General features: G+C 36.9%; 1 protein-coding gene across 2 annotated transcripts in view; it reads left to right on the top strand.

Annotated features, from left to right (window-relative positions):
- LOC117291695 (hyccin-like) overlaps nucleotides 1-27033 on the top strand; it is a 138772-nt gene that overhangs the window by 29838 nt on the left and 81901 nt on the right. For both annotated transcript variants that reach the window (XM_033773543.1, XM_033773542.1), the window contains exon 3: nucleotides 8556-8663. In XM_033773543.1, coding sequence (XP_033629434.1) covers nucleotides 8556-8663 — 108 coding nt within the window. The remainder of the gene's footprint in view (nucleotides 1-8555; nucleotides 8664-27033) is intronic.

Below are 27033 nucleotides of genomic sequence, written 5' to 3'. Positions count from 1 at the left end.
ACATTTTGTGATAGCGCACATCTAATGGAATTTTTTCCCTGGCTGTGACGCCTAGAGTGGCTGGTTTTGGGGCATTCTGGTTTTTCTTTTGGTAGATGGTCTCGTCTACATGTATTTCTACCTCCATGGTTGGAGCAAGGTTTTGTTGGCCTTGCTTATAAATATGTAAATTTAACATACAAGTCACAAAAACATGGCAAATTTTCCTGTATGAATGTCGGCAACAGTCCCCAATTAGCATAATATGGGTAGATTATTTCATATTCTTCCAGGAAATGTTAAAAGTGAGACCGGATCTAAGCTAGTCCATTCAGGATACAGCGATTTCCACTGGTAGTCCAAAACTCAAGTTACGAAAAAAATCAACCATTAAACAGCATGGTTTTCCTGCACGGTGATTGGCTGACGATGACATCATCTACTGATGGCAGCTTGCTGTTTTTCGTGGGTATGGTGCCCTGACTGCCAAGCCAGCGTTAGTCAATAACAAAAGACCCTGTCTAGCATGAGCTAAACCCCCCCAGATTCAGATTATTCAGCTCATTGTCACCGGTGGAAATTGCTGTATCCTGACTGGACTAGCCACGATCTGGTCTCGCTTTTAACAATTCTGGGAAGAATATGAAATAATCTATCCAGTGGGGACTCAGTTGCTGACATTCATAACAGGAAAATGCGAAGGACGCGGCTACAACGTGTTCGAGAAGCAGGCATACAAGGGTGCCTTTGGCTGCCAGCCACATCAACCAATTATGACCACGGAGCACAGCCAAGATCGAAAGTGTTTGATTTTTCCAGAGGGAGAGAAAACCGGATGGTCTGGAAAACCCTCATGGCACAGCAGAGAACAACTCAACTCACAGCAGAGCACAACTCAATCGGGTCACCTTGGTGAGAGGCGAGCGCTTTAACGCACAAGCCAACCACCAGCAACGGCAAAATTATTGTCCCACAACGGTAAAAATATAACAGCGAGAGAAGGTCGGATTCTAAACTTGTAAAAAATGTTCCCCAATACCCGAATGCCGTCAATATCAAAAGTCAGAATACAGACATTTTACCATTTAAAGGAAATTATTTTAAATGCATTTTCCCGCAATGGCAAAAATATAACGAGGGGAGGTCCGACATTCTTAACTTGTAAAAAATGTTCCCCAATACTCGGATGCATGCGAGCAATATTAAAAGACGGAGTACATGTACGGACATTCTTACTATTTTTGTTTTGTTTTTAACATACAAATGTGAAAAAAATATTATTTTAAAGACGGAATATGGACGTTCTATTATATAATCTTGTTTTATTTTATGCATTTGTCCCGCAACAGCAAAAATATAACAATGAGGGGAGGTCGGATATTTTTTTAAAAATAACAAAATGTTCCCCAACTTGTATGCCAGCAATATTAAATATCAATATTAAATATTTGTGGCCCACAGCGGCAAAAATATAACAAAGAGGGGAGGTCTGACATTCTTAACTTGTAATAAAATTGTTTCCCAGTACTCGAATGCCAGCAATATTTAAAGCCAAAGTACGGACATTCTTACAATTTTTGTTCCGTTTTTAACACACAAATACAAAATAAAATAGACATTAAGTGTTTGTGAACAAACACGAAGCTGTTCCGTGTTGTTTTGCTTGGATTATGTGCTTCATTGCCCAAGGAATCTATAACTGAAAAAGGTTTCAAAAAAGTTGTGTAGCTCTTGACTAGTCGCACCTCAAATCTAACTACGACACTTGTCGAGATAAAATACGAATTCTCAAGATTTGTGCCGCTATGCCACAAGGGCAATATTAATTATGTTGCGAATGGGTGACTAGTGAAATTTACTACTCGACTAGTTGCACCTCAAACCTAACTACGACACTTGTCGAGATAAAATACGGATTCTCAAGATTTGTGCCGCTATGCCGCAAGGGCAATATTAATTATGTTGCGAATGGGTGACTAGTGAAATTTACTACTCGACTAGTCGCACCTCAAACCTAACTACGACACTTGTCGAGATAAAGTACAGATTCTCAAGATTTGTGCCGCTATGCCGCAAACCAGTATTAATTATGTTGCGAATAGAAGTAAGCAACACAACTGGTTCACCAAACAGGTAGTCGGGACAAATTTTGTAGTCAATGTGTGGACACGATTATAACGGAGTAGAGAAAAACAGTAGTCGCGACTCAAATAATAATTTGTAGTCGCGAATTTAACACTAAAGCACACTAGTCGCCCGGCCTACTTTTGTCACAAGTAAAGCACGGTTCCTGCGAATGCAAATCAAATTTTTAAGTCACTGTTTTCGCAGTGAAAGTTTCGCAGGAGTTGAGCACAGTTAGTCAACTGTACCAAATTTTTTGATGCGAATTGTGACGCTCAAGAACACATTCCCTGCTAAGCTGTTAAATACGCTTAGCGTAAGCACAATTCCCTGATTACGTAAGCGCTGCAATTATTTCCTTTAAAAGCCATTGGCCCAGGACCAAACTACATAATAGCTTTTTAAACACAAAAAGCTGCTTAACCATGCCTCATGTTCAAGTTGTGAATCCAGAATTTTATGTCGGATATCACATTAATAGGACCTGACTAGTGTATAGCTGAAAAAAGTTTCAGGATCGGCGGTCTACTTTTTGAGATATGGTGTTAACTAGGTTTGCTAATTAAATATTAATAAGCTTAATTAATGCTTATTAATTAACAATTTTAACATTTTTTACGGTAAGAATTAAGCTAAGCTTCAACTTGGTATGATGAACTCACTCTTTCGTATTATGGTTTAGGAGATTAGGCTGCCGCAAAAACGTGTACAAACGCTATGGGATTAAGGGGAGAAACAAAGAATAATAATAATAAAAACAATAAAAATCTAGACGAAAACAATACCTGTTCCGACGGTAGGTCGGAACAGCTAAATATATTAGTTTAAAGACGGAATACGGACATTCTACCATTTAAGACAAAACAGTAGAGTGGGACAGAGAGAGTTCCGAACCAGTGGATAAAAATGCAACCCTCTTCTCGATGCTAGGGTGGGGTCCTCAGGGAGGGGGGCGGTATGAACCAGAGGATAAAATGTGGCTTACCTTGTCAGTGTACTCCGTGCGGTCCATGATGACTGGCATTCCCCTTATCAGCAGACAGGATGTGAATGGATTCGTCCCGGCAAAGTTCTCGGAGGGCTGCCTGCTCAAACTTGGAAAGGTTCGACTTGGCTGGTTTCGCCTTCCTCTCCTTGTTTATCTTGATCTGGACATCATCCTTCTCTGTCTTGCTGAGGTGTTTGAGGGCTTGCTCTGTGGATCACTCACCATTTCTTGTCTTCTCTCTCGAGAGCTGCCATGGGTCGAATGGTTGACTCTATGGTCCTGGTGGATGCAATGCACTCAATGTTTATGATGCGCCTCCTTGACAGCGCCCCATGCAGTTGCAACAGGCTGGACCACGCTACCCGACTCAAATCGAACAAGCTAATCATCATGCATTAATGAGTAAAAGAATTAGAAATGGCCGCTTCTTTTTCTATTCTCTACAAGAAGGGAACTTAAAATCAACAGAGGGCGATGTAACCAACCAAGAGTGCTAACCAGCAACAGAATAGTGTTAACTTACACACATTCCGCTCGTAAATTACATAAACCAAGGATTAGTCCCAAAAGCTTAGATATCTCAGTGGCGTCCAAACTGGCTATAATGCTCCATTTATCACAATTTTTCAAAGCAAGTCTCATAACAAAATGGTACTGTAAGCGCTTGCGTTGTTTTTTTCCCAGTTCTTTAGGTTTTTTTTCACATGAAAATTGGAGTTGTAGAAGGTGAGTTCTGAGTGACTTCTTCACTTACCGCTTGTGATGTTTTTATGGAAATATCATAGCATATTTTTACATTTTTTTGCAACTTTCCGGTCACTAGCAGCGGTTCAAAATTAGGGTAATAGCACGCGAGGTGGTTTGTATTAAATTGTGTTTATCGTTTAGGTGTCCGAGAGCATACAAAAATTTAATCAGTTTTTTCTTTATATATCCATACGACATACGACGCCATAGTTGCATGAAAAACCAAGCGCGGACGCACAAACACACAGACGCCAGGTATATAAGGATATAAGGTATGTTCGGCTTTTGAAGTCTCTTTGTTTCATGGTACATGTATGTTGCAACCTCATTCAAAAAATAATTGTTAAGCTCAGCAGTTGGGGCTGCAGAGGATTGTGCAAACACATATTCAAATAATTGAGAGCTTTAAGTGTAACTCTTGACATACAATTTCATGAAAAACGATTGTTTATTGGCCTTTTCAATGACTTGTGTAAAACTAGTCTCAAAATGTTGAGAGGACAGGTTTATTTTGCCATTATTATCTTTTAGTTTCACTTCAGTTTTTCACGTAAAATTACTTTTAACATTATGGTGATAACATGACCATGACGACATGATAAAAACATGCAAGATACAGAGAAAATCCATTTAATTTGGTCCTGTTTACATAAAGAAAAAAAAAAGAGCAAAGGAGAATTCTAAAGAACTCCAAAAGAGAATTTTAAAGAATTTTTAAGGAAAATCTTGTTAATGTTAATAAAATTGCACAAGCTTATGAAACCAACATACTGAAAAATCTTGCTGTTTTGAGGCCGACAAAAGTCACAAATTCATGAACCTTTCGGGTACTGTTTTTTTGCACTGTCAAGCCGACGCACTTGTCGACGATAATGGAACCACTCGATTTTGCATTCCCAGCTGCGCACCTAATCATAATTGGGCCCAATTTCATGGCTCTGCTCACCGCAATTCTGCGCTTACGATCACGATTCCCCGCAATTCTGTGCTTACGATCACGATTCCCCGCTTACGTGAAAGTGCCGAATTTCTGCGCTAGCCTTGTAAGTGTAGAATGTCTAGTAACATGGAGTACGCACGTGCAAAAGTCAAAATTCGCCCCTAACCTGTAAAATACGCTTGTCATAAGCACAGAATTCCCTGCTTCCTTAAGTGCCGATGCTGAGTGCATGTATAGTAAGCAGAGCCATGAAATTGGGCCCTGTTGTTGCTGGTAAACTACATACACATGAACACAATGTCATCTTCATTATCTGAACTAAAGTCTCCACCGAAAATGAGTTCAATATCAGCTTCGTTGTCTGAAAAATGATTGAAATCTGAACCCCTCTACGCCGCCATTTTAGCAAGGATATATGCCACTATTTCAGCGAGGAGGTAACTAAGCTGCCATTTTAGCAAGTATGCAATCGTTTTGCGCTTGCACATCAGTTCCCACAGTGCAACGCGTTCTGAGTCTGGGACAGAACAGGCGGGAATTGACTTAATGGGATAAGTAATTGACTTAATGGGATAAGTGATTGGTATTTACATGTACTCCTGCTATTTTTATGATGGTGGCACTGGACATTAAATGTTTGATCACTGCTTCGTTCCAACTCCGTTTATTTCTATCTATGGTTGAACTTTGTTATGCTCATGAACAAGCTTAGAGGGCAACAGCTTGGCAGGCATGTTACAGGGCATTGTGTGTATAGGACAGCAAAAAGCCCTATTTCTGGTAATTTTTTTAGCATATTGCCTGCCGGCATACAAATGTTAGCAAATTTACATTAGGTTTCACTTGACATGTTAGTATTCGTTCGTAGAACCCTGCCCACACTACTCGAATTGAAACCATTTGACATGAATACATGTAATAGCAATAAAATATAATTTTTATTAGAAATTTTTTTTAAACGCCATCACAAAGCGCTGTACAATAAAAGCCATTAAAAATACAGACAATTTTATCAAAACAGAAGAAACAATTGTTAGGCCTACTACAGAAAAAACAGTAATATAAAACATTACAAATCAACAAATATGTTATGAAAAGTAATTCTTTAAAAGGTTAGTTTTCAGATAATGTTGTAAAATTTCAAATGTATTGGCAGATTGGATTGCAGATTGCTGGCAGCCTGTTCCACAAACGAGGGGCATGTATCGAAAATGACAATCTGCATATTGTTTAGTTTTGGTTTCTGGCTGGTGTAAAGTCACCTTGAAGTGGTATTTTTTTAAAATAAAGCCTTTGTCACTTAGATATGTGTTTGTAATAAACAGTTAACTATAGGTTCTAAAAAATTAGTTCTTATTTTATTGTACAAATTTAAGAGTAGGCCCCGACTCGAGAGGGCACTGTTTGTGACGTTAATCGAGGCACGATATTGCAAGAGAAAGTGTGTAGTGTGGTCTTGGTACCTGATCAGTATGATGCCTACGTACAGAACTACGGTCACGGAGCAGACTGCACACACTAAGGCTGAGTGACGTGACGCTTGGCGCAAGTTAAAAACATGCCCTCAAAGTTCAAACTTGCCCAAATGCGTTTGGCATATGCTCCTCTAGGTTTGTAACGTCTTTAAGGTACCTTCGTCGACTTCCAATTAGCTGGAAAAATTGTTCGGATGGCGTCATGTTTTAGAATAACTTTTCTCTTCATCAGTCTACCCGCAGGTCACCAAATTTCCTTTCATTTTATCTGCAAATTATGCATCGTTTTTCGTGCGTGACCTTTGTGTGCATATATAATTTGTCAAAAGGGCTTCTGGAATTCGGCCATTTTGGGCCTTTTCTGAAAAGTCTCAACCAAAATAATGTACCAGTAAATTGAAACGAAGACCATCTGTCGTTATGTATGTCGTTATTTTTGAAGCCATTTTTTACGTACAAATTTCTCCTTTTAAAATTTGAGTTGCACCGATTTTTTTCATACAAAACGACAGGTATGCTCTTTAATTCAATGTACTGCTACATTATTTCTGTCAATACTTTTCAGATAAGGCCGAAAAATACTGAATTTCAGAAGCCCTTTGGACTAATTATATATTCAAACCAAGGTCACGCATGAAAAACCACACCAAACACTGCAGATAAAATCGAGCAAAAGCTCACTAAAACGCATGGGTTGCGGGTAGACTGTCATCTCATATGTGTAGTGTTTTCCGGATTTGAAGCACGACGGCTCAAATTGTTGGCTGCACAGCGCAGAAAAAGAAGTCGGACCGGACTACTATTGCTCAATTGACTTTCGCGGCCCAAAGCCGACTATACTTGGGATCTGCAAACTGACCCCATCTTTAGTTGTTTTGCTGCATCCAGCAGTGACACACCTGTCGGCATTGCCGGAAAAATGCAAGAAAAAAGAACATTTTCGAAACGTACAAACTCATGACTTGGACTTACATGTACTTTGCACGTGTGTTTACTTCTACGCATTGCAGGCAAAATTCACAGGGGGGTCGATGTTCCTTCGAGGCAAAGTCTGCCTCGATTGACGTCACAAAAGGGGTAGGCGGACTTGCCCCCAAACAACTTTATCTATTTTTTAAACATATTATACATCGTGACAAACAATTACTGTAAAAATTGTTTTATTGTTCATAAATATACTCTTATGTTAAAAACAAATTCTATTTCCAGGTGACTTTCAGTTTAAGTATACAACACTATATTTAGATGTGGTTCTTTTGTAATAAATGGTTGCCTGAAGATGTGTCCAGTGTCAATATATATTTTTTCAAGATACCAGTGTGGTTTGTAAAAAAATACTTTTCACTTTGGAGTAGTGATTTGTATTATGACATCACACTTTACTTCATGTGTAAGCAACTCTGATTGATTTGCACTTACAATCAATCTCAACTCTTTGTGAAATCGGCCCCAGGTCTTTTGTCCACATACACTGTATGGCAATATTGCATCAAGAGCCTTCCACCAGTTGTACATATGTACATCGCATTTCAGTGTGGAGGTACATTCAAGCCTTGGTTCCAGTTGAGAGCCCAGTGCGCCGTTTTTGTCAAAGCGTGAGGGCGCTCCTAAAAATATTGCTATGAGTCACTTCCGGGTGTATTATTCATTTATACCAAAAACAGTTATAAAGACTGGAACACATTACCACCACAGACATCATATCCATCACTGCAAATAAGACTATTAAAGGAGCCGTTGTTCTTTGTCCTCTTAGCTTTGTTAAGTCATTATTTTTTTCTGCCCGCAGTAATCTCACTGAATAATAAGTCCGGCAATGCTGCTAAAATAATCCCGTCAAAATCCATGTTAACTGGTTATTGATGACAATCGATCGACTTTTGGCCATGTTGGCCTTTACTTCAAACTTAAAATAATGACATCATTTTTGACAACATCCTCATGTGACAAGTATTACAATGAAATGTGTTGTACATTTACAATGCAATGTACACCCTAACTGTAGGCATTACATTCACACATGCCTATAGACCCTATTGGTTGGAAAACACCATAGAGTTGTGCACTAAGCTGACGCGCAATCACACCTGCGTTACGCATCCTTTAGCTGTGTACATAACAGCGCGATGTTCTCTCATTTTGCCAAGCAAAATGTTAGTGCGCATGCGCTATGTGCAGTTTACATATTTCATGGGAAGGGTCTATGATTCATGGTAATTTTCTCTATCAAAATGGGATGAAAATATGGATATTACATCTCTGCCATGTTTCAGCTAACCTTTGTTTTTCCCCATTATTTCAGTCAATCTGTAGGTCAGATATTCCTTCATTTTCTAGAAAGAACAAAGAAAACATCCAGCTTATCAAAGCCATATTTGATGTCCTTCAGCCACCTCAGTCCAATGTGAATGTAAGTAAACTTGTGTGTGATATTTTATAGAAAATACATTTATATGCTATTTTCTGTAGAAGGGGTAAAAATGCTCCATGAAGGTTGAGTTATTTTCCCTCTTGCAATGTATGACTAATTCTTGAATAACTGGGGCAATCCACTTTGATTGGACCATTCATAGGAGATCACCTGTGTGGTCAATATGGAGTCCAACTTCTTTTTTGTACATGTATCTCACATGTCTTGGTGGAGAGATGGATTTCAGAAACACTACCCAGTCAATGCTGATACTGCTTGTTTTAAAATACTGCACTGGCCTTGCTTATTCAGGCATTGACCTCATCATTATGTGAAGGCATTATGGGCTTGTGTTAAACCTTTCAATACCACATTGTTTTTTGCAAGCGCCAAGCCAGATACAGCAATGTTGACAAAGGTCACACTGCTGTGCACCACATTTTTTTCACACAAGAAGCAACTAGCAGTGTACATTATACAATTGTTGCACACTGTGACGGGGTCCATGGCGTTCTGTACACCCGAGGGGGAATGCCATTTTCACTTAAGGGTGTTCAAAACCCGTGGACCCCAAATCACAGCGTGCAACAATTGTTTTTTTTATACCTTGGTAACATGATTATTCCTCTTCTCAAAGTTATGTTGTCATCTTCAAACATTATAAGTAACGATGGAGTATGCATAATTGAAATAAGGCATCTTCTTTGAAATATGGACCTTTTTACAACCTCAAATGTCATTTTTCATAAAATTATTTTTGACCTTTTTCAGATTTTATACATATTAAGGTTTACTAAAATGGTCATATAAGGATAGTTCAGTTAACTTTAATTGTGTGGTGATCATTTTAAAAATGTAAAGTCTGCAGCAGTGAAAACTGTGGTTATATATATTTAATTAAAAACTAGCTTAAGTAAATCACAAGGAACATTCATAATTGTTTACTACATGTATAATGAGGCCCAACAGGTGTACTTTCAAATAAAATCAGTAAAAAATAAACAAAACACCAAACACAAGAAATATAAGCCTGTAGAGGAGGGCACAAGGTTGACAGAAAAACAAAGCAAATATTGTCTGTAATTATTTTTTTCTGGCACAAGACTACTGTAATTTGTCTGATTATTGCAGCCACTCATACCTGATATCTATCAAAAATAAAAACTTTGTCAAGCGTCCATATATATTTTTTTTAGGTCATTAACGTCAGTTTCGAACGTAATTTTTGACGGATTTTAAGTGACGATCGCCAAAAAATGACAGATTTGCATGACGTTCCAGAAAATAGACAGACTTTATTGCAACATGACGTTCCAGACTTTATTACCTTCGCGCAATCCACATCAAACGTACCTGAACAGAAGTTGATTTAGTTTCTAAAAACTAGCGTTCGGAAGAAAGTATTTCCATTGTAAATCATCTGGAAGACGTTTTGGTTTTTTGTCTTGTCCTGTCCGATGGATTGTCGAACAAAAGTAAATGATTAGTTTGGATTATAGTAAACCACTATCGCTCCCTGTGCTACATGTTAAACATGCTCCAATACAGTGCATGATATGGACGGAAGAATACACACACAAGATTTGTCCAGCCATCAAAAAAGCCGACCGACGAACATGATGCATACCTTTGGAGTGCTTTCAATGGGGAAAATCAGCTGGGAGTTAGGGCATTTAAGATTGATATAATCACTAATCCAGTGTTTGACAAAGGTGTGGGATTTATTTTATTGGAACAATAGGATAATGAGTGATATTATACTAAAAATATTTAGAGATGTAAAAATTATGTCGTCATCCTGAGTTGTTTCCCGTCAACCTCGTCCCTTAATATTTCCCGTCCAAAGTTTTTCCTTGTCCCATGTTTATTTCCCCGTCCCGGTTTTTTCTCTGTCCAATAATTTGTCCTGTCCAGGGTTGTTTAAGATTGTTTCCAGTCCCAGGTTTATTTCCCCATCCTGGGTTTTTCTCTGTCTGGTAATATTTCCCCGCCGCAGGTTTATTTCCCCATCCAAAGTTTATTTCCCCTTCCCACTTTCTTTTTTCAGACCCGTAAATTGTTTCCAGTCCCAGGTTTATTTCTCCTTACCGTTTTTTTTTTCTCAGAGTCCCTTAATTATTATTTTCCTGTCCTTCGTTTCCCCGTCAAAGAAGGTTTATTTCCTTAATATTTCCCCGTTCTAGGTTTATTTTCTGGTCCCAGGTTTTTTTTTTCAGTAATATTTCCCGTCCCAGTTTATTTTCCGCCCCTTAATTTTTCCCAGTCCGGGGTTTGTTTCCCGTCTTGGGTATTATTTCCCCTTCCCTTTTTTCTCAAAATCCTGTAATAATTATTTCGCCGCCCTGGGTTGTTTCCACCGTCAAAGAAGGTTTATTTCTCCCTCCGGGTATTTTTCTCCCTTAATATTTCCCCATCCCGTTCCCGTTCTAGGACATTTCCCTATCTCGGGTTTTTTCTCTGTCTCGTAATAATTCCCCGTCCCAGATTTATTTCTCCATGCAAAGTTTATTTCCCCTTCCCTGTTTTTTTTTTTTCAGTCAAAAAACAACTTTTGAGCTTTAAAACAATAGTAAAGCTTGTACAAACTTAAAGCTTACTTTGTACATAGGCACTAGTGCGTAGATGAAACTGCCACTTTTTTGGATTGATGACGTCAAGGTTTTTAATGTTGAAAAATTACAATTTGCTTGTTGCTGTATCTCAACGAACATTGAAGCTACATGTATGATGTTCATATTTCAGCATCGGATAGATAAAGACTTGGACAACATTTGAAAAGTTAACGCCAAAATCGTACGACCTTAACTTCTGGGTCGTTACCCTGGGTCAAAGTTCGACTTCGTGTATTTTACATCAAAAAAACAACTTTTGAGCTTTTAAACAAAAGTAAAACTTGTACAAACTTAAAACTTACTATGTTCATAGGCAATAGTGAGTGGAATAAACCGCCACTTTTTTGGAATGATGACGTCATGACAGGGTTTTTAATTTTGAAAAATGACCATTTGCTTGTTGCTGTATCTCAACGAATAGAAAAGCTATGATGTTCATATTTCAGTATCGGATAGATAAAGACTTGGACAATATATGAAAACTTAACGCCAAAATCTTACGACCTTAACATCCGGGTCGTTACCCTGGGTCATAGTTCACCTTCGTGTAATTTACATCAACAAAACAACTTTTGAGCTTTTAAACAAAAGTAAAGCTTGTACAAACTTAAAACTTACTATGTTCATATAGGCAATAATGAGTAGATGAAACCGCCACTTTTTTGGAATGATGACGTCATTGATGAGGTCATGACAAGGTTTTTAATGTTTAAAAATGACCATTTGCTTGTTGCTGTACATGTATATCAACGAGTATAAAAGCTATGATGTTCATACTTTGGCATCGGATAGATAAAGACTTGGGAAACATTTGAAAAGTTAACACTAAAATCGTACAACCTTAACTTCCGGGTCGTTACCCTGGGTCAAAGTTCGCCTTCGTGTTTTTTCCATCAAAAAACAACTTTTGAGCTTATCTACGGCATAACTCAAGGTTGAGATCGATTTGAACCTTGAAACTCAACAGATAGTTGAACATTCAAAATGACGTTATCGGGTATTAAATAACAATGAAACAACGTTTAAAATTTGTAAAAATCATATGGCGCGAATGTTTTTTGGGGAATTCCCAACAGCGCTCTCTTTTTGCCCACCAAAGAGGGCGCTGTTGATTATCAAATCTGTGTACAGCATTAAGTGCAGGGGTGAGCTAGATTTTTAAAGGGCTTTCATAAGTTGCAAACAAAAAACCTGATGCCAATCTCACACAAACATATTGCATTTGTGAAGAAACAAGGCGTTCAAAAGTGTGATACAAGTTTAACTATAAAATAACGACACATTGTATAAAAAACATCTTTATGGTTCAATGTTTTTGAATTACGTCATCACGTAACGTCCAACCGAACACCGTGTTTTTGTAATTAACAAAAAACACTATGTCTAGTTTCTTCCTGTTTTTTTTCTCAGTCCCGTAATAATTATTTTGCGGTCCTGGGTTGTTTCCCCCATCAAAGAAGGTTTATTTCCTCATCTGGGTTTTTTACCCCTGAATATATTTTCCCGCCTCTTAATTTTTCCCCATCCAGAGTTGTTTCCCGTCTTAGGTTTACTTCCCCTTCCCGTTTTTTCCTCAGAGTTCCGTAATAATTGTTTCACCTTCCTGGGTTGTTTTCCCCTTCCTGGGTTGTTTTTGTTAAAGTTTTTTAAATTATTATTAGCTGTTTCGTAGCGAAGCGCAGCGAAACAGCTCTTGTTTTTGTTAAAGTTTTTTTAGGTGTTCGTGCATTTCAGCACGAACACCTATTGTTATTGCTCTGTTTTTTTTAGGTGTTCGGCCAACTATTGTTATTGTTCTTTTTTTTTTTTTAGGTGTTCGGCCAACAGCCGAACAACTATTGTTATTGTTCTGGTTTTTTTTAGGTGTTCGGCCAACAGCCGAACAACTATTGTTATTGTTCTGTTTTTTTTTTTTAGGTGTTCGGCCAACAGCCGAACAACTATTGTTATTGTTCTGTTTTTTTTTTTTTTTTTTTTTTTCCTCGCGTTCTTCTTTCCCTGCGAACCTTCTCCAGCAATTTTAAACAAAAGTAAAGCTTGTACAAACTTAAAACTTACTATGTACATCGGCAATAGTGAGTAGACGAAACCGCCACTTTTTGGGAATGATGACGTCATTGATGACGTCATGGCAAGGTTTTTAAAGTTGAAAAACGACATTTGCTTTTCGCTGTATCTCAACGAATATTAATGCTATGATGTTCATACTTGGGCATCACATAGATAAAGACTTGGACAACATTTGAAAAGTTAAGTCAAAATCGTATGACCTCATCTTCCGGTCGTACCGGAAGGTCAAACTCTGCCTTTGTGTTTTTTGTGTTTTTTTGTGAAAAAAGACAATTTGTTGTCATAACTCAAGATTGATATGGAATTTAACATTGAAACTCATCAGACAATTGAACATTAATAATAAGACCACACAAACTTAATGATGTCATGATGACGTCATCAGGTTTTGAATTACAACAAATAAAATTTTAATATTTTAAAGAAATCATAACTCCTGAACCACATGGTGGATTTTGACAATCTACATATCATCGGACAGGTCGATCAAACTTCAAAAAACGCTACACACAAAATGACCCCATTTGACCTTGACTTCCGGTTCAAACCAAAAGTTGAACAATTTTACAAATTTTGATCTCTAAAACTACGTAACATTTCAACATAAATTTTGCATCCCGTTATAGATGAGTGATCCTGCTCAAACTTTCCCACAGAGATGATACCAATTTGACCTGAACCTCTGGTCGAAATCGGACGATAAAGCCCACGGATGTGTTGACCCGCGTGATAACTGCGTACACTGCAAAAGCGCTTTGGCTGGCCGTTCCGCTCCATTGATCACACCTTGTTCAGTCCACGAGGCCTGTGTGTTCTGCTCTGAATAGTGCATCGTTTGACTGTACGCGTGATTTCGATTCATGTTTTGACAAGTCTCAGGTCATTGTACTTACAACGTAGCGCTAGTTTAATGGTGTACCAACATTTTACAATTGAAGTCCGCTCATATCATATTCGGCGTCAAATTGTTCCCCTGTTCGCCCTTCTCATGGCTTAATTATCAAAACGGAATTAAAGACGAAGCTTCGCTGAGATGGCCACCTACTGCAGCGATTCGTATGACTTTTAATTATGTGAGAAAATGCAACCAGAAAAAGACGAACATTGGTTATGTTTTGATCAAACACCGGGAAGCGGATTCGTGACATCGACTCGTGAAGGGTGTTCCTATCCGGCACTCACGGCAGTGTTTAGCGCGCTACACGGTAAAGCTTTGTGTACAAATCATTGCTTTTCAAAATAAGTGTTTATTTAATGCCTAACAAAATCTAACGTGCATCCCAGTTATCTTAGTTGTATCTGTACCCGTGTCGTACACTTGCGAAACCTCTGTAATACTTAATAAATAAGTCTTTTACAGTTATTTACTTCACAAGTCTAAAATTAGTAAACTGTTGTTTCGTATAAAGTTTCCCCAAATCCAGTTAACCTTTTAAGAAGTTTACTCTTGAGTTAAACATCACAAGGATCACAAAACCTTCAAACTTTGCACATAGTTAGCTCTTTACTAATAAAATACATCGCTTTAACAAGTATTAAACTTAGCATTTGTTTTCTGTGCAAAGAAAGGTATAAATGTAATAGATTTACACTTTTACTTTCTGTGAAAATTAAAAAGCTATCAACAATCTGTTCATAGATTTAATTTTCCTCGTGTTCTTCTTTACCTCTGAACCTTCCCAAGCAATTTTAAACAAAAGTTAAGCTTGTATAAACTTAAAACTTACTATGTACATAGGCACCAGTGAGTTGATGAAACCGCCACTTTTTTAGAATGATGACGTCATGACAGGGTTTTTAATGTTAAAAAAGGATCATTTGCTTGTTGCTGTATCTCAACGAATATAAAAGCTATGACGTTCATACTTGGGCATCGGATAGATAAAGACTTGGACAACATTTGAAAAGTTAACTCAAAAATCGTACGACGTTAACTTCCGGGTCGTTACCCTGGATCACAGTTCGCCTTCGTGTTTTTTTTATATAAAAAAAACTTTCGAGCTTATCTACGGAATAACTCAAGATTGAGATTGATTTGAACGTTGAAACTCAACAGATAGGTGAACCTTGGTATCAAGACACCACAGACCTAACTATGTCATAATGACGTCATCGGGCATTAGACTACAATAAATCAAAGTTTAAAATTTGTAAAAATCATATGGCACGCAATTTGGGGGGAATATCCAACGGCGCTCTATTTGGTCCAACGAAAGAGGGCGCGATTGGGCATAAAGATTTTAGAAACATTGAGCGCTATGTGCAGAGCGGAAAATCGCAATAGTTGAGTGATAACGTCTCACACCAAAACCACAACCTTTTTTGAATTGATGACGTCATTGATGAAGTCATTACATTAAATAGCTAGAAAATTTATACCTTGAGAATCACAAATGCTACCAATAAGCTATTTTTATGGTCTTTTCCACGACAAAAGTATTGTTAGTGTTTGACCTTGCTTTCGTTTAGAACCGGCTTTTTATCGTGACATAAGATTTTCAGTTGAAAAACTAAACCTAAAAATCCGGAGTGGCTTTGCATTAACGATCGCATTATGGCACACTTTTCTAAAACATTTTAAGGGGATTCTCAAATCTGTAATGCACATTTAACTATAAAATAACGTCACATTGTATAAAAAACATCTTTAAGGTTCAATGTTTTTGAACCACGTCATCACGTAACGTCCAACCGAACACCGTGTTTTTGTAATTAACAAAAAGCACTATGTCTAGTTCCTCGTGTTCTTCTTTCCCTGCGAACCTTCTCCAGCAATTTTAAACAAAAGTAAAGCTTGTACAAACTTAAAACTTACTATGCACATAGGCAATAGTGAGTAGACGAAACCGCCACTTTTTGGGAATGATGACGTCATTGATGACGTCATGGCAAGGTTTTTAAAGTTGAAAAATGACATTTGCTTTTTCGCTGCATCTCAACGAATATGAATGCTATGATGTTCATACTTAGGCATCAGATAGATAAAGACTTGGACAACATTTGAAAAGTTAACGCCAAAATCGTATGACCTTAACTTCCGGTCGTTACCCTGGGTCAAAGTTCGCCTTCGCATTTTTTCATCAAAAAACAACTTTTGAGCTTTAAAACAAAAGTAAAGCTTGTACAAACTTAAAACTTACTATGTTCATAGGTTATAGTGATTAGATGAAACCGCCACTTTTTTTGGAATGATGACGTCATTGATGACGTCATGACAGGGTTTTTAATGTGCAAAAATGATCATTTGCTTGTTGCTGTATCTCAACGATTATAACAGCTATGATGTTCATACTTAAGCATCAGATAGTTTAAGACTTACACAACATTTGAAAAGTTAACGCTAAAATCGTACGACCTTAACTTCCGGGTCAAAGGTCGGGTCAAAGGTCGCCTTCGTGTTTTTTTCATAAAAAAACAACTTTTGAGCTTATCTACAACATAACTCAAGATTGAGATCGATTTGAACCTTGAAACTCAATAGATAGTTGAACCCTAGTATTTTTAAGACAACACAGGCCTAATTACGTCATAATGACGTCATCAGGTATTGAATAACAATAAAATGTGTAAAAATCATATGGCGCAAAAGTTTTTGGGGGAATTCCCAACAGCGCTCTCTTTTTGCCCACCAAAGAGGGCGCTGTTGATTATCAAATCTGTGTACAGCATCAAGTGCAGGGGTGAGCTAGATTTTTAAAGGGCTTTCATAAGTTGCAAACAAAAAAACTACAAAAGCGCTTTGGCTGGCCGTTCCGCTCCATTGATCACACCTTGTTCAGTCCACGAGGCCTGTGTGTTCTGCTGCTCGGAATAGTGCATCGTTTGACTGTACGCGTGATTTCGATTCATGTTTTGACAAGTCTCAGGTCATTGTACTTACAACGTAGCGCTAGTTTAATGGTGTACCAACATTTTACAATTGAAGTCCGCTCATATCATATTCGGCGTCAAATTGTTCCCCTGTTCGCCCTTCTCATGGCTTAATTATCAAAACGGAATTAAAGACGAAGCTTCGCTGAGATGGCCACCTACTGCAGCGATTCGTATGACTTTTAATTATGTGAGAAAATGCAACCAGAAAAAGACGAACATTGGTTATGTTTTGATCAAACACCGGGAAGTGGATTCGTGACATCGACTCGTGAAGGGTGTTTCTATCCGGCACTCACGGCAGTGTTTAGCGCGCTACACGGTAAAGCTTTGTGTACAAATCATTGCTTTTCAAAATAAGTGTTTATTTAATGCCTAACAAAATCTAACGTGCATCCCAGTTATCTTAGTTGTATCTGTACCCGTGTCGTACACTTGCGAAACCTCTGTAATATTTAATAAATAAGTCTTTTACAGTTATTTACTTCACAAGTCTAAAATTAGTAAACTGTTGTTTCGTATAAAGTTTCCCCAAATCCAGTTAACCTTTTAAGAAGTTTACTCTTGAGTTAAACATCACAAGGATCACAAAACCTTCAAACTTTGCACATAGTTAGCTCTTTACTAATAAAATACATCGCTTTAACAAGTATTAAACTTAGCATTTGTTTTCTGTGCAAAGAAAGGTATAAATGTAATAGATTTACACTTTTACTTTCTGTGAAAATTAAAAAGCTATCAACAATCTGTTCATAGATTTAATTTTCCTCGTGTTCTTCTTTACCTCTGAACCTTCCCAAGCAATTTTAAACAAAAGTTAAGCTTGTATAAACTTAAAACTTACTATAAACATAGGCACCAGTGAGTTGATGAAACCGCCACTTTTTTAGAATGATGACGTCATGACAGGGTTTTTAATGTTAAAAAAGGACCATTTGCTTGTTGCTGTATCTCAACGAATATAAAAGCTATGATGTTCATACTTGGGCATCGGATAGATAAAGACTTGGACAACATTTGAAAAGTTAACGCTAAAATCGTACCACCTTAACTTCCGGGTCGTTACCCTGGGTCAAAGTTCGCCTTCGTGTTTTTTTCATAAAAAAACAACTTTTGAGCTTATCTACAACATAACTCAAGATTGAGATCGATTTGAACCTTGAAACTCAATAGATAGTTGAACCTTAGTATTTTTAAGACAACACAGGCCTAATTACGTCATAATGACGTCATCAGGTATTGAATAACAATAAAATGTGTAAAAATCATATGGCGCGAAAGTTTGTGGGGGAATTCCCAACAGCGCTCTCTTTTTGCCCACCAAAGAGGGCGCTGTTGATTATCAAATCTGTGTACAGCATCCAGTGCAGGGGTGAGCTAGATTTTTAAAGGGCTTTCATAAGTTGCAAACAAAAAAACTGATGTCAATCTCACACAAACATATTGCATTTGTGAAGAAACAAGGCGTTCAAAAGTGTGAAAAGTTTTGAAAGAAAAATTGTAAACATCTTGCGAGTTTTCGCAGAATTTGTAGAAATGAATGACAACTCATTTACATTGACAAAAGTTGAGTTACAGTGTATTTAAATTTTTAGGTAATTCCTGTTAGTGAATTTGCAGTTATTGGGGAAAATAGCAAGTTAATGTAAATTTTATGTTAGGGGGAAGTTTATTGTTTGATGAGATTTATCTAAGTTTGGCGAGTTGTTGAGGTAGGAGCGAACTTATGTTATGAAAATAAAAGGAGTATGCCTGTGAATTCATTTGTTATTGTTTGCAAACAACTGACATTTATATTATTTTTGTTCCCTCGTTTAAATTTTCTTTTTCCATGGGCAAAATATATAAAATACGAGAACTTCGGGAGCAGTCGCAGTGAGTAAATCTAACTTTATAGTAAAACTTCAGTCAGAAACAATTTCTGCAATTATTTTACTTGTATACAAGTCTTTATTTCAACAGATTCTTTAAAGAACAAACAAACTGAACAATCTTTAAGAATTTCTTATAAATGATGACAATATTATTATATGATTCGAAAGAGTACAATATCTTTAAACCCTGGGTGATTTTTTTACATGTGAAAAGACTTATGTACAACAACAGACTTATGTATAATTGTTTATAACGTATACAAAAGCCCAACAGTAAAAGGAAAAAAGGTACGGAATTTTGTACAAACTGTTTTTGAAAAAAGAAAACACATTACATTGAAGACAAAAAAAAGCAGAAACGCCTCCATACAACAGAAATGCCTGAATTTTTGTTGAACCTCCATATACTTGAACCTAAATATGAAGACGTGACTTGAACAATAAAATCATCCATAACTCCAGAACACAATACAATGTATACACTACATCATCGCAAAGGTCTTTGAAAGCATATTAAATGTCCCTCTCAAATGATCCCAATTTGACCTTGTCTTGCGGCTCCAACGAGGAGTTTAAGGAACAAATATGACAAAGCCACAATTTTTACTTTTGTGGTCACTATAGAGCAACTGTTAGACATGGTTTCAGTTTGTCAATATTGAAAACTACGTTTTTCCAGTTTAAACCTAATGATTACATTTTCCCGCCCGCTGCTAACAAGTTTCAAAAAATGATGCTACAACACTAACTGTAAACTGTGTCATGTACATTGTTGTGTATATTCACTCATCGATGTTTACAAGCAATCATTACTTCTTTCCGAACACCCAGTTTTTGTAGTGATACAAAATCTGAATTTCTAGTTTTTTTTGTGTTTTTTTTCCTCGTGTTCTTCTTTCCCTGCGAACCTTCTCCAGCAATTTTAAACAAAAGTAAAGCTTGTACAAACATAAAACTTACTGTGTACATAGGCAATAGTGAGTAGATGAAACCGCCACTTTTTGGGAATGATGACGTCATGGCAAGGTTTTTAAAGTTGAAAAACGACATTTGCTTTTCGCTGTATCTCAACGAATATAAAAGCTATGATGTTCATACTTGGGCATCAGATAGATAAAGACTTGGACAACATTTGAAAAGTTAACGCCAAAATCGTATGACCTCATCTTCCGGTCGTACCGGAAGGTCAAACTCTGCCTTTGTGTTTTTTTGTGTTTTTTTGTAAAAAAAGACAATTTGTTGTCATAACTCAAGATTGATATGGAATTTAACATTGAAACTCATCAGACAATTGAACCTTAATAATAAGACCACACAAACTTAATGATGTCATGATGACATCATCAGGTTTTGAATTACAACAAATCAAAGTTAAATATTTTAAAGAAATCATAACTCCTGAACCACATGGTGGATTTTGACAATCTACATATCATCGGACAGGTCGATCAAACTTCAAAAAACGCTACACACAAAATGACCCCATTTGACCTTGACTTCCGGTTCAAACCAAAAGTTGAACAATTTTACAAATTTTGATCTCTAAAACTACGTAACATTTCAACATAAATTTTGCATCCCGTTATAGATGAGTGATCCTGCTCAAACTCTCCCACAGAGATGATACCAATTTGACCTGAAACTCTGGTCGAAATCGGACGATAAAGCCCACGGATGTGTTGACCCGCGTGATAACTGCGTACACTGCAAAAGCGCTTTGGCTGGCTGTTCCGCTCCATTGATCACACCTTGTTCAGTCCACGAGGCCTGTGTGTTCTGCTCTGAATAGTGCATCGTTTGACTGTACACGTGATTTCCATTCATGTTTTGACAAGTCTCAGGTCATTGTACTTACAGCGTAGTGCTAGTTTAATGGTGTACCAACATTTTACAATTGAAGTCCGCTCATATTCGGCGTCAAATTGTTCCCCTGTTCGCCCTTCTCATGGCTTAAATATCAAAACGGAATTAAAGACGAAGCTTCGCTGAGATGGCCACCTACTTCAGTGATTCGTATGACTTAATTATATGAGAAAATGAAACCAGAAAAAGACGAACATTGGTTATGTTTGATCAAACACCGGGAAGCGGATTCGTGACATCTACTCGTGAAGGGTGTTTCTAACCGGCACTCACGGCAGTGTTTAGCGCGCTACACGGTAAAGCTTTGTGTGAAAATCATTGCTTTTCAAAATAAGTGTTTATTTAATGCCTAACAAAATCTAACGTGCATCCCAGTTATCTTAGTTGTATCTGTACCCGTGTCGTACACTTGCGAAACCTCTGTAATACTTAATAAATAAGTCTTTTACAGTTATTTACTTCACAAGTCTAAAATTAGTAAACTGTTGTTTCGTATAAAGTTTCCCCAAATCCAGTTAACCTTTTAAGAAGTTTACTCTTGAGTTAAACATCACAAGGATCACAAAACCTTCAAACTTTGCACATAGTTAGCTCTTTACTAATAAAATACATCGCTTTAATAAGTATTAACCTTAGCATTTATTTTCTGTGCAAAGAAAGGTATAAATGTAATAGATTTACACTTTTACTTTCTGTGAAAATTAAAAAGCTATCAACAATCTGTTCATAGATTTAATTTTCCTCGTGTTCTTCTTTCCCTCTGAACCTTCCCAAGCAATTTTAAACAAAAGTAAAGCTTGTACAAACTTAAAACTTACTGTGTACATAGGCAATAGTGAGTAGATGAAACCGCCACTTTTTGGGAATGATGACGTCATTGATGACGTCATGACAGGGTTTTTATTTGTTGATGTTTATATTTCAGCATCGGATAGATAAAGACTTGGACAACATTTGAAAAGTTAACGCCAAAATCGTACGACCTTAACTAGATTTTTAAAGGGCTTTCATAAGTTGCAAACAAAAAACCTGATGCCAATCTCACACAAACATATTGCATTTGTGAAGAAACAAGGCGTTCAAAAGTGTGATACAAGTTTAACTATAAAATAACGACACATTGTATAAAAAACATCTTTATGGTTCAATGTTTTTGAATTACGTCATCACGTAACGTCCAACCGAACACCGTGTTTTTGTAATTAACAAAAAACACTATGTCTAGTTTCTTCTCCATCTTCTTCTTCATTGTCAACTCTTCTCTACGGCATAACTCAAGATTCAAGCCACACTGAACCTTGAAACTCATCAGACAATTGAACCTCAATACGAAGAAGGCACAGTTTTCATTACGTCATGATGACGTCATTAGGTGTCAAATTACAAGGTTTTTAAAGTTGAAAAGGGACCATTTTCGTTTTGCTGTATCTCAACGAATATGAAAGCTATGATGTTCAAAGTTTTCGCATCTGATAGACCAAGACTGGGGCAACATTTGAAAAGTTAACGCCAAAATCGTACGACCTTAGCATCCGGGTCGTTACCCTGGGTCGAAGTTCACCTTCGGGTTTTTTTCGTCAAAAAACAACTTTCGAGCTTTTCTATGGAATAACTCAAGATTGAGATTGAATGGAATGTTGAAACTCAACAGATAGTTGAACCTCAGTATCAAGACAACACATACTTAATTACATCATTATGACGTCATCGGGAATTGAATTACGTTAGATCAAAGTTTAATATTTGTAAAAATCATAACTCAAAAACTATGATTCGGATTTTGACAATCTACACATCATCGGATAGATCATTAAAAGTTGGACAAATGCTTCACAGAACACGTAAAATATTTTTAATACTTCTAGTGCAAAATGAAAGTTGAAAATTTCATAAAATCTTATCGTATTCATGTTTTTAAAACTACTGATCATTTCAACGTAATTTTTGTTTCAGATTGTAAAACAGCAATCCCGCTCAATCTTTTGCACAGAAATAACAAAATTTGGACCTTTACATCAGTCGAAAAGGGACGTTAAAGCACCTGTTGACCCACGCGTTTACCCCATTTTGATCAACAATGCACGCTATGTACGCTATGCAGTGCAAGCGCCGAGTTTTTTGGGGGAAATCCCAAAAGTGCTCTCTTTAGTCCAGCGAAAGAGGGCGCTGTAACGTTTTTAGTAACATCGAGTGCTGAGTGAATCGCGGTGAATCGCAATAGTTGAGTAATAATGAACAACGTCTCGCACCAAAACTACAAGTAGGAATACATTTGCATTGATGTTATAAGATACATTATACACCTTCAGATAGTCCATCACATAATTATAAAATGTTTACAAGTCATACATCAGCTGAAAGGTTTTAATGAACTAGTCAGGATCTACACAAATGAAATCAGTTTAAACTTTGCTTCTTGTTCAAACCAGAGGTTGAAAATAATTGGTCAAAGAAAAATAATTTCAGAACCACACATTTGATTTTTTATATATTTATACGTCATTGGGTAGGTATGTAACAACTTAAGAAACGATACACAACATTGACTATTAAACCTTGACATCCAGTTAAACAGGAAGATGCAGTTAATTATTTGAAAAAATATTACTCGAGAACCAGAAATTAGTTGTTTATTATCTGAACGTCGTCAGATAAGGCTTTGAAAAACATTACTAACGCTATAATTTGTGACCTGAAAAAATTGTCTTCCGGTTCAAACCGGATGTTTAAATTTTATATTTGAAAAAAATCATAACATCTGAACCATACATTGGATTTTTTCAATCTATGCATCATCTGAAAGGTCTTAATAGACTTATCACGTGCTATACAATATGCGACCCTGTTTGTCCTTGACTTCCAGTTAAAGTTGGAAATTGATATATAATGTTTGAAAAATAAAAAAATCCTAAACCACATGATTTGATTTTTATCATCTATACGTCAAAAGAAAGAACTCAAAAGACATCACCAACGCTACCAAGTGTGACCTCATTTGACAGTACCTTCCGGTTCAAAACGGAAGTTGAAACTTTATATTTGAAAAAATCATAACTTCTAAACCAAATATTGGATTTTTACAACCCATCCATCATTTAAAAGGTCTTAATAAACTTATCACGCGCTACATAAAAAGTAACCCCTATTTGACCTTTTAACCGATGCAAACCGGAAGTTGGTGTTTAATTTGTAAAAAAATCATAACTCCTTAACCAGTCATTGGATTGATGAGGTAAAATGTTGTCACCAATTCATTCACTCACTCACCACGAACACCTTGTTTTTGTAGTAAACAAAAACTGTACATGTACCTCTAGTTTATTATTAATTTTAGCTGTTCCGTCGGAACAGGTTTTATTTTCGTCAAGATTTTTATTGTTTTTATTATTAGCTGTTCCGACCTACTGTCGGAACAGGTTTTGTTTTCGTCGAGATTTTTATTGTTTAGCTGTTCCGATTCAGTCGGAACAGCTATTGTTTTCGTCAAGATTTTTATTATTTTTATTATTATTATTATTATTATTATTCTTATTCTTTGTTTCCGCCTAAAACCCCATAGCGTTTGTACAACGTTTTTGTTTAGGCCCCATCTCCTAAAGTATAAGGATAAAAGAGTTAAATCATATATCAATTTGAAGCTTAGAACAAAAGCTTTACTGTAACAAAAAAGTGTTAACATTCTTAATTAATTAACCACGTGGTCTTCATTTGAATTTTTAATTTGTAAACTTGATGCAGTCACTTTCATGTTATTGTGAAATATTCTCTTTGGTAATACAACACAGTATGTACCTCTATGAGTTGTTGACTTCTTGAGAGGAGTCTATACTATTTTGTTTCCTACCCGCGTTCTGGACACATTACTCTGTACACGCACAACGTACGGAGGTTTGGGATTCTCGTTAGAACGTGCGTTAAATCTGTCCTTGTTTTTCTAACCGGGTTCTGGGCCCATTACTCTGTGCATGGGTTTTTGTTCAAACGAACGTGCGTAATTAGATAGGGGTTTTTGACGACGCCGACGTCGTCGTCAAAAACCCCTAAAGGCATCTAATACTACATTTCAACCCTACTTAATAGTTATAGGTGTTTTAAGCAGTTCATTTTTAGTGACAATGGTCGCAAAATCATGAAACGAGAATTATTTCGCTGAATCATAATCCCCTCTGTTGATGCACATATATGTAAAAACCCACCATTTTTGCATCGTGCCCTTCTAGCCTAGTGGTCATCAGTCGCGACTACACATCTGACAGCTGACAGTTGCGAGTTCAAATCTCCGTCCGAATGTTTTTATTTTTTTTATCCCCCAAACTAAACATATATTTCTGTTTGTAATATTTAAGTTTGATTCTTATCTTTATATCGATAGTGTTGTCTTTTCTTTTTCTCAATTGTAAGCCCAACATAACCTGTGTGCATGCATGACATGATATGATGTTTAAAAACACAGTAAGCGAAAAATGGTGATCATAAGCGCAGAGTTTGGTGGTTAAGAGTTCTGTGAAATCAACTTGTATTAGATCAAACATCAAACCACGGACCATTTTTTTTTTTGAATTTGCAATTAATTAACCACGTGACCCATATTTGCATATTTAATTGGGAAATCTTTGTAGCACCATATCTCAAGAAGTACACGGCCGTTTAACAGACTGTTTGTAGTTATAAAGACTCCTTGGGGATTGGAGTAACTGATTCTAATAAGAGATGTTTTAGTCCATTAAAATCAATCAAAGTACGTCTATAATTAACAATTAATTAAAAATCTTGGCATCATGGGTACAACGTACATGTAGTACCTCATAAACTGGATGCAGTCACTTTCAACGCATTGCAATAGCTTCTCCACGGTTAATGCAATACAAAATTGAGATTTTGCAAAAGGCATTGCATTGGGGTATGTTTCATACCATCGTGTACCTTATGAAATTTATTAGTACGAAAAATACAAATGTGACGTCATCACATGTTAATTTATGCTAATTAGAAGCTTTAATGAGTTTTTCTTTGCAGCACTATATCTCAAGAAGTTTACGGCCGATTTCAAAGTTTTTTTCAGTATTAGACTCATTAGGCATAGGAGAATTGCCTCGGGTAACCGTGACCCCGATTTGACCTCTACTTTCGGGTCAACCGGAAGTGGGACCAAATCTGAAGAGTTACACAACCGATTTAATTTTTTTCTTTAGTTATAGACTCCTAAGGCATTAAATTTTGTTGGGGAAAATCCGTGACCCCATTTTGACCTCTTCTTTTGGGCCAACCGGAAGTGGGACCATTTCTCAAGAACTACACAACCGATTTTCAAACTTTTTTTAGTTATAGATTACTTAGGCATTAAATATTAACTTTGAAAACTGAGACCCCCATGTTGACCTTTATTTCCGGGTCAACCGGAAGTTGGACCTTATCTCAAAAACAACCCAACCGATTTTCAGACTTTTTTCAGTTATGGGCTCCTTTGGCATTGGACAATCGCTTCGGGTAGGTATGACCCCATGTTGACCTTTATTTCCGGGTCAACCGGAAGTGGGACCTTATCTCAAGAACTGCACAACCAATGTTCAAGTTCTTTTCAGTTATAGACCCTTTGAGCTCTAAAGATTGAACTTGGATTACCTTGACCCTAAATTGACCTTTACTTCCGGGTCAACCGGAAGTGGGACCATATCTCAAGAACCATGCAACCGATCTTCAGTTTCTTTTCAATTATAGACCCCTTGAACCTTGAAAATTAAAAAGGAACAGCTCTGTGTTTGTTCACAAACACTTGATGTCTAGTTTTATTGTTATTCTTTGTTTCCGCCTAAAACCCCATAGCATTTGTACACGTTGTTTGTTTAAGCCTAATCTCCTAAACCATAATCAAACGAGTTAAATCATATATCAAATTGAAGCTTAGAACTTAATTCTAAATGTCACAAATGTTAAAATTCTTAATTAATTAACCACGTGACCCTCATTTGCATATTTAATTGGGAAATCTTTGTAGCACCATATCTCAAGAAGTTCAAGGCCGATTCTTACCCTCTTTATAGGTATAGACTCCATGGGGATGTGAGATTAATTTTGAAAACC

This window comes from Asterias rubens, chromosome 6 (genome assembly GCF_902459465.1).
Source record: "Asterias rubens chromosome 6, eAstRub1.3, whole genome shotgun sequence".
NCBI classification, from domain to species: Eukaryota; Metazoa; Echinodermata; class Asteroidea; order Forcipulatida; family Asteriidae; genus Asterias; species Asterias rubens.
This window is presented reverse-complemented; position numbering and strand designations above follow the sequence as displayed.